Raw genomic sequence first — 8,049 nt, forward strand, 5'->3', positions numbered from 1 at the left:
CCTCCCCACTTTCTCTGAGATTCTTTAGTCTATTGCATGCTTCCTGTCTCTGGACCTATTCTGTTTGTTGGGTTGTTGTTTTTAAAGGGAACATTTCATACTTTCCATGAGCCTCCACGGTGTGTGCCCCGTCCCATGAAGGGCCTAGGGGTGCCAAGCAGTGTGTCCTGTCCTTGGGGTGCTCACAGGCATTGACTGGGGGTATATTTGTCCCCCGGGCCCTTTGCCCACCCACCGTGGGGCCCGGCTGGTGCCCGGTGTGTGCGTCACCCGGCATGCTTATGGTCCGTTGGGCCTGAAGGTGGTTTGGGCTCTGGGTGATGTCCTGCTGTCCACCCGCAGGCCCACGCCAACATGCCGTCCCACCACCACGCCGCAACCCCCCGATGCTGCGCATGGTGCTGGAGGCGCTGCAGGCGGGCGAGCAGCGCCGGGGCACCTCGGTGATGGCCATCAAGCTGTACATCCTGCAGAAGTACCCTACGGTGGACGCCATCCGGCTCAAGTACCTGCTGAAGCGGGCCCTGGCCTAAAATCTCAGACATCTCTCATAGCAATATGCTTTTGGATACATCTCCTGGGGCTGTGGTTGGGAAACCACGGCTCGTGAGCCACATGTGGCTCTTTGGCCCCTTGGGTGTGGCTCTTCCACAAAATACCACGTGCCAGGGCACCTCAGTGATGGCCATCAAGCTGTACATCCTGCAGAAGTACCCTACGGTGGACGCCATCCGGCTCAAGTACCTGCTGAAGCGGGCCCTGGACACGGGCATGCAGCACGGCCTCCTCATCAGGCCCATCAACTCCAGGGCCAGGGGGGCCACTGGCAGCTTCAAGGTGAGCCTGCTGGGGGCCGGGGGCCCCAGGGGGATGGCGACTCGGCCAGGGTTTAAGCTTCAGGTCCAGCTCCCTCTTCCTGACTGTGTGCCGGTCCCCCGTCAGAGTCCTGTCTCCCTGTCTTCTCTCCTTTTCCCTGTGTGTCTCAGGGACCCCCTCTTCTCCAGGAAGGCTGGCATGTGGGCCCCGACGGAGCCCCTACACAGCTCTGGTCACCCTGCTGTGCCCACCTTCGTCCCTGTCAGGTGTGTTCAGTGACCAGGGACCATCTCCCCTGTGGTCCCTTCTGCCCACAACCCTTTCCGGGAACTCCTCTCCTCCGATGAGGCAGCCCAACCTTGGACCCTGGTCGCAGGGCCAGGCTTACTCCTCATGCTCTCTGGCTCCAAACCAAGGCTGGCACCTGCCTGAGCACCACATCCTCCTCTTTCAAAGGGGAGGGTTCCCCAGGGGGTCAGAGTTGTCGCCAACGTGAACCCCAGCACCAGGACTGCCAGCTGCCACCGGGGACATCTCAGGGGCCGAGGCATGGGTCTCCCTGGCCTTGCTGTGCCCTGGCAGGTAGCAGTTGCTCTGACAGTTGCCTTGGAACATTCTCCACCTGCTGCGTTCCAGTCCCTGTGGTAATGGTTGCCGAGCGCAGGAAGTCCCATCCCTGTAGAACTCCTGGACGTGCGCCACAGCTCGGACAGCCATGGCAAGACCCGGGGCCGGGTGGGGTGAGGGAGAAGTGAGGGTGCTGGAGTACCTGTGGCTGGGTTAGGCTGCAGGGCCTGGGAGCTAATCGGGAAAGTGGGCTGTGGGCCGTGGGAGGCAGGGAAGGCCCTAGTACAGTTGTTGGCGAACTCATTAGTCAACAGAGCCAAATATCAACAGTACTTCTTCAAAATAGACTCGCCCAGGCCGAAAACCGACTTCTGCGCATGGGCCACGAAGTTTCAATTGCACTGTACGCGCGCCCGCACGTGGTATTTTGTGGAAGAGCCACACTCAAGGGGCCAAAGAGCCGCATGTGGCTCCTGAGCCGCAGTTTGCCGACCACGGCCCTAGGGCACTCATAGACTTAGGGATGCGTGTGTGCTGGGAGTGGGGGTCGTTTCTGGTCTGGGTGGGAACTGGGGAGCCGGGAGGGCTTGGGGGTGAGGGGGCAACATTGTCACAAGGAGACTCTAGAAGGCAGGGACCACGTTTTTGCCAGGGGCCCTTGCGTCCCCCGATGCGCACACCCTCTGCGACGGCTCCCTTGTAAGGACGGGAAGACTGAAGTTAGTTGGGGCCGAGAAGACTCTGCCAAGATGCACACTGGGGGGCTGGGGGAGCTGTAAATGCTGGGCCGTGTGACCGTGAAGTCCATGTTCCACTGGCGGGCATAGCGGGCAAGGCGGGAGTTCGGAGGCGTGGCCGTGTGCGATGGGCAGGCTTTGTTGGGGAGCGGGAGGGCGAGTCAGAGCCAGTCCATGGAAGGGGTGGGCAGGGAGGATGCCAAAGAAGGTTCACGGCTTAGCCTCTCAGAGGATGGAGTGGGGCTCACAGTGGCACCACTTGCTCCCAGTAGCCTGGCTTTGAGGCTTCAGATGCGGGGGTGCAGTGGGGTGGGGGGCTCAGGAGGCAGGAAGAGCAGCTTGGGTGAGTCTGGGAGACGCGGGAGCCCAGCTCCTAAATGGCAGCAGCCCTGCCTCAGTGCAGAGAAAGGACTGAACGCGTTCCTGGTGGCAGGCAGTTGGCAGGTGGTTGTGTGTCTTCTCCCCGTGCCCTGACCACCTCCTTCGTCTTCCCTCTTTGAATGGGGCCTTCCTCCCTGAGCTTGATGATGGGAGTAGGGACATGAGCCCCCAGAACCTCAGCTCTCAACCCCACCCCATTCTCTCCTCTGCCAGTTAGTTCCCAAGCAAAAGAAAAAAATCCAGCCCAGGAGGACAGCCACCGTGTCGGCCCCCCGGAGACCTGGTGAGGCCAAGGAGGAGGCCCCCAAGAAAGATGGCCAGACCAAGGGCGAAGAGGCAAGAGGGGGCAAGGCCAGGAAGGCCCCCCAACAGCCAGACAAGGCCACAGAGGCCCCTCCTGGTGCCAGCGGGCCCCCTGGGAAGTTAAAGATTAAAGGCAAGAAGGACAGCCCAGGTAGGTGTGTAAGAGGCAAGAGGAGGGTGTGGGCAGCCACTGGGTGTAAGGATGGAGGGGCTGGCTCCGGGAGGAGATTTCCTATCTGGTCCATGTGCCCTGAGCATCAGGCTCGACCCGGACAGACGCGACTCATGAAAGCTGATTGGGGGGGCGGGAGAGGAGTCAGGGAAGGCTTCCTGGAGCAGGTGTCCCAGGCAGAAGAGCAGCCTAAGCAAAGGCCTGGAGAAATGAAGGTAAAGCATTTGAGGACGTGTAAACGGTTCTGTGTGCAATTGAGTGGGGGGTATAGAGGGGCAGCAGCAGGGGAGGCTGGGGAGGGCAGCCGGGAGTCGACTTTATCTGGGGAACAATGAGGAGCCATGGAAAGACTGAACAGGGAGCAGCTAGGGTCTGAGGTATTTTAAATGTACCTCGGCTGCCATGTGGGAGATGGACCAAAGACTAGAGCAGCAGTTCTCAATCTGTGGGTCGCGACCCCTCTGGGGGTCGAACGACCCTTTCACGGGGGTCGCCTAAGACCATCGGCAAACACACATATAATTACGTATTGTTTTTGTGATTAATCACTATGCTTTAATTATGTTCCATTTGTAACAATGAAAATACATCCTGCATATCAATATTTACATTACGATTCATAACAGTAGCAAAATTACAGTTATGAAGTAGCCACGAAAATAATTTTATGGTTGGGGGTCACCACAACATGAGGAACTGTATTAAAGGGTCGCGGCATTAGGAAGGCTGAGAACCATTGGACTAGAGGCTGATAAACCTGTTGGGCCCTTTGTTGTGGGTGGGCACAGAGCACTGGGGTCAGAGCAAGGCTGAGAGTGAGGGACTCTCATCCTCCGACTCCTTAGGGAGACACTGTCGTTCCCAGTGTGCAGACCAGGGCAGCCAGGCTCTGGGCTAAACCACTTGCCCCAAGTCAGTCAGTGGCAGAGTGAGGAGGGGGGCCCAGGCAGGACCAGGGCTCTGGAGCCCCCGAGCCTCCCTGCCCACCAGCACCTCCTCCTGAGGGTCCTTCCCCCATGCCCTCCCGTTTCCAGCAGATGCCAAGGCCCAGAGGAAAACCAAGGCTAGGACTCAGAGCTCAAAACCCACAGTCCCCAAGGTAGGTGCCTGTGGGGCTCCCTGGTCTGGGCCTGCTCCCTGCACAGGCCGGAGTTTGGGCCCCTCCCCGGCCCCTGGAAGTCAGCTGGGGAAAGGGGGTCACTTGTTTTCCTATAAAGCACCTCTCCTCCTCCCGGGCCCACCAGCGCCCCGAGGACCACCATCCCCGTTTCACAGTTAAGACAGAGTCTTAGGGAGGTGAGGTCTCTTGGCCAGAGCCTCCCAGAGCTAGGATTTCACCCGCGTGCTGGCGGCTCCGAGCTGTGTGCCCCACCTCACCAGCTTTGTGGCCTTGCTCCTTGGTTTGCTCTCTTACAGAGTGAAAATGGTGTGACTTCCCCGGCCAAAAAGAAGACAGGGAACAAGGTCCTTAAAGAGGCCACTGCCCAGGGGGCCAGGAAAGGGTCGAAAGCCAAAGCTGCGGCTGCTCCTAAGGACAGAGAGTCCAAGATGGTGCCTGAACCACTGGCCAGGAAGACAGAGGTCCCCAGGGGCCCAAAAAGGCCTGGCATGTCCACCGCGGCCTCATCATCCAAAGAGACCAGGGTGAAGGCAGAAGCCAAGAGCTAGAGGCGGGTGGACAGACAGACTCAGAGTTTTTACCCCCCCCCCCAAACACATCACTTTATTTTACTGTAACCTATTTATCAATAAAGAATTTTTTCTCCCTCACAAATTGGTGTGGACGAGGGCTGAGGCCTGAGGATCTGGCCATTGAGGGCCAGGGCCCAGATAGAAGCTCCCGCCCTGGGGGAGTCAGACTGTACCATGGAAAGGGCTGGTGCAGGGATCTGAGAGCACAGCAGAGGTGTTTACCGCAGCCTGAGATCTGGGACTGCTTCCCGGAGAAGGCAGCTTTCGGTCTTCAAGGGTGAGCAGGAGTAGCCAGACAGATGAGAGGAAGGGCATTGCAGGGAGAGGGCCCCAGCATGTGGTGTGGTGGGAAGAGGGGGATTTGTGGCTTTGAGAGCAACATGGGGGAGGGGTGGCATGAGACTGGGCTATGAGGGATGGGCATGCAGACTGGGGAAGGTCTCCCCTCAGGGGTCATGGGGAGCCAGGGAGGTTATAGGCAGGGGAAACAATGGTGTGTATGTTTAAAAGAAGCCCTCTAGCTGTGGAGAGGAGAGAGGAGAGAGGAGAGAGGCTGAGAGGTGTTTGAGACCATTCTACAACTAGTTACTGAGCACCACCACTCTAATCAACGGAAGGAAGAGAAAGCGTGAGGCCCTGAGGTGGGAGCATGGCCCTGAGGTGGGAGCATGGCCCTGAGGTGGGAGCATGCTGCGCAGGCTTCAGGAGCGTCAGGGAGGCCCGTGTGGCTACAGCCCAAGCAGGAAGAGCAGCAATGGGGCATGAAGCCTGGGGTGCTTTAAAAATGTCTGTGGCTCTCTTCCCAAGGAGAGGTGGGGTCTGTGTCCTGGCCCTTGACTCTGGGCTCTGTGGTTGCTTGACCAGTATGGTACCGTGGACATGACAGTAAAGACCCAGACCTCGAGACACTGGAAGCTTCTATTTCCTGCGTGTTTTTTACATTCCCATTCCCTCACCCCATTCCCCTTTGGCGTCCATCAGCTTGTCCTCTATATCTCTGGGTCTGTTTCTGTTTTGTTTAGTCATCTGTGTGTGGTTGTTGTTTTTAGATTCCACATATAAGTGAAATCATACAGTATTTGTGTCTTTCTCTGACTTATTTCACTGAGCATAATACCCTCTAGGCCCATCCATGCTGTCATCAATGGTAAGATTTCATTCTGTTACGGCTGAGTAATATTCCATGGTGTACATATACACCACGTCTTCTTTATCCTTTCGTCTTATCGATGGACACCTAGGCTGCTTCCGTATCTTGGCTACTGTAAATAATGTTGGCCATGAACATAGGAGAGGGGTGCATATATCTTTTTGAATTCATGTTTTTGTTTTCTTGGGGTAAATACCCAGAAATGGAATTGCTGGATCACATGGCACCTGTATTTTTAACTTTTTTGAGGAACCGCCATACTGTTTCCTTCGTAGTGGCTGCCTCAGTAGACAATCCCATCAGCAGTGTACGAGGGTTCCCTTTTCTCCTCACCATCGCTGATTTGTTGACTTATTGATGATAGCCATTCTGACCGGTGTGAGGTGATTGATATCTCATTGTGGTTTCAATGTGCATTTCCCTGATAATTAGTGATGGTGACGACCTTTTTGTATGTCTATTGGCATACGTCCTCTTTGGAGAAACGTCTATTCAGGTCCTCTGCCCAGTTTTTAATTGGATTGTGTGGGGTTTTTTGGTGTTAAGTTGTATGAGTTCTTTATCTATTTTGGATATGAACCCTTTATTGGATGTATTTCTTGCAAATATTCTCCAGTTTAGCAGGTTGTCTTTTCGCTGTGTGGATACGTTCCTTTTCTGTTCAAAAACTTTTAGCTTGATATAAAGCTATTTGTGTATTTTTTCTGTTGTTGCCCTTGCCCAAGGAAACACCTCCACAAAGATACTGCTAAAGGAGACGTCAGAGCTTACTGCCTGTGTTTCCTTCTAGGAGTTTCATGTCTTACATTTAAGTCTTTAACCCATTTTTAGTTTATTTTTGCATCTAGTGTAAGAAAGTGGTTCGCTTTCATTTTTTGCATGCATCTGCCTAGTTTCCCCAGCACCACTTATCGAAAAGACTGTCTTTACTCCATTGTATATCCTTGCCTCCTTTGTCATAGATTAATTGACCATATAAACGAGGATTTATTTCTGGGCTCTCTATTCTATTTCATAATATATCTGGTTTTTATGCAAGTTCCATGCTGGGTTTTTTGTTGTTGTTTTAAATATTTTTATTGATTTCTGAGAGGGAGAGAGAGATAGAAACATCAATGATGAAAGTCATTGATAGGCTGCCTCCTGCACACCCCCTATCAGGGACTTAGCCCGCAACCCAGGCATGTGCCCTTGACCGGAATCAAATCTGGGACCCCTCAGTCCACAGACCAATGCTCTATCCACTGAGCAAAACTGGCTAGGGCCCATGTTGTCTTTTATTATTCAATTAATTGTGACATTGGTTAATAAAATGATACAGGTTTTAGGTACACAACTCTCCAGTACATCCTCTGAATGTTGTACTGTGTGCTTATCACCCCAAGGTACCATGCTGTTGTGATTATTGTAGCCATGTAATATAGTTTGACATCAGGGCATGTGATACCTTCCATTTTGTTCTTTTTCAAGATTTCTATAGCTATTTGGGGTCTTTTGTGGTTTCATATGAATTTTAGGATTAGTTCTAATTCTGAGAAGAATGCCATTGGTATTTTAATAGGGATGGCATTGCATCTGTATATTGATTGCTTTAGGTAATGAGGACATTTCAACAATAATGATCATTCTAAACCATGAACAAAATAGAGCCTTCCATTTATTTGTATCTTCTTTAGTTTCTTTCTTCAATGTCTTACTATTTTCAGAGTACAGGTCTTTCACCTCTCTGGTTAAATTTATTCCTAGGTATTTTGTGCTTTCTGATACAATTGTAAATAGGATGGTTTTCTTAATTTCTCCTTTTGATAATTTATCATTGGTGTATAGAAATGCAACAAATACTAATCTGCATATTGACTTGGTACCCTGCAACTTTACTGAATTCATTTATTCTAACAGTGTTTTGGTCTTTAGGGTTTTTATATGTGGTATCATGTTATCTGCAAATAATTAGTGTTTTGCTTCTTCCTTTCTGATTTAAATGCCTTTTATTTCTTTTTCTTGTTCGATTGCTATGGGTAGGACTTCCAATTTCGTGTTGAACAGAAGAGGAGATAGTAGGCATCCTGGTATTATTCCTGATCTTAGAGGAAGAGCTTTCAGCTTTTCACCTTTGAGTGTGACATTAGTGAGTTTGTCATATGTAGTTTATTTATTTATTTATTATATTTTTTATTGATTAAGATATTACACATGTGTCCCTGTCCCCACATCCCCCTCCACCCCCCCGC

At 52.4% G+C, this 8,049-nt stretch overlaps 1 protein-coding gene across 1 annotated transcript; it reads left to right on the forward strand.

The window, feature by feature from the left end:
* The first annotated feature begins 207 nt into the window (after positions 1-207).
* Positions 208-4,644, forward strand: LOC102771409 (histone H1oo). Its single transcript, XM_015560346.1, has 5 exons — positions 208-464; positions 700-837; positions 2,715-3,051; positions 3,981-4,075; positions 4,393-4,644. The coding sequence occupies exons 1-5, from the start codon at positions 321-323 to the stop codon at positions 4,642-4,644; spliced, it is 966 nt and encodes a 321-aa protein (XP_015415832.1). The 5' UTR covers positions 208-320.
* Positions 4,645-8,049: the final 3,405 nt, after the last annotated feature.

This window comes from Myotis davidii, unplaced genomic scaffold (assembly GCF_000327345.1).
Source record: "Myotis davidii unplaced genomic scaffold, ASM32734v1 scaffold73, whole genome shotgun sequence".
NCBI lineage: Eukaryota > Metazoa > Chordata > Mammalia > Chiroptera > Vespertilionidae > Myotis > Myotis davidii.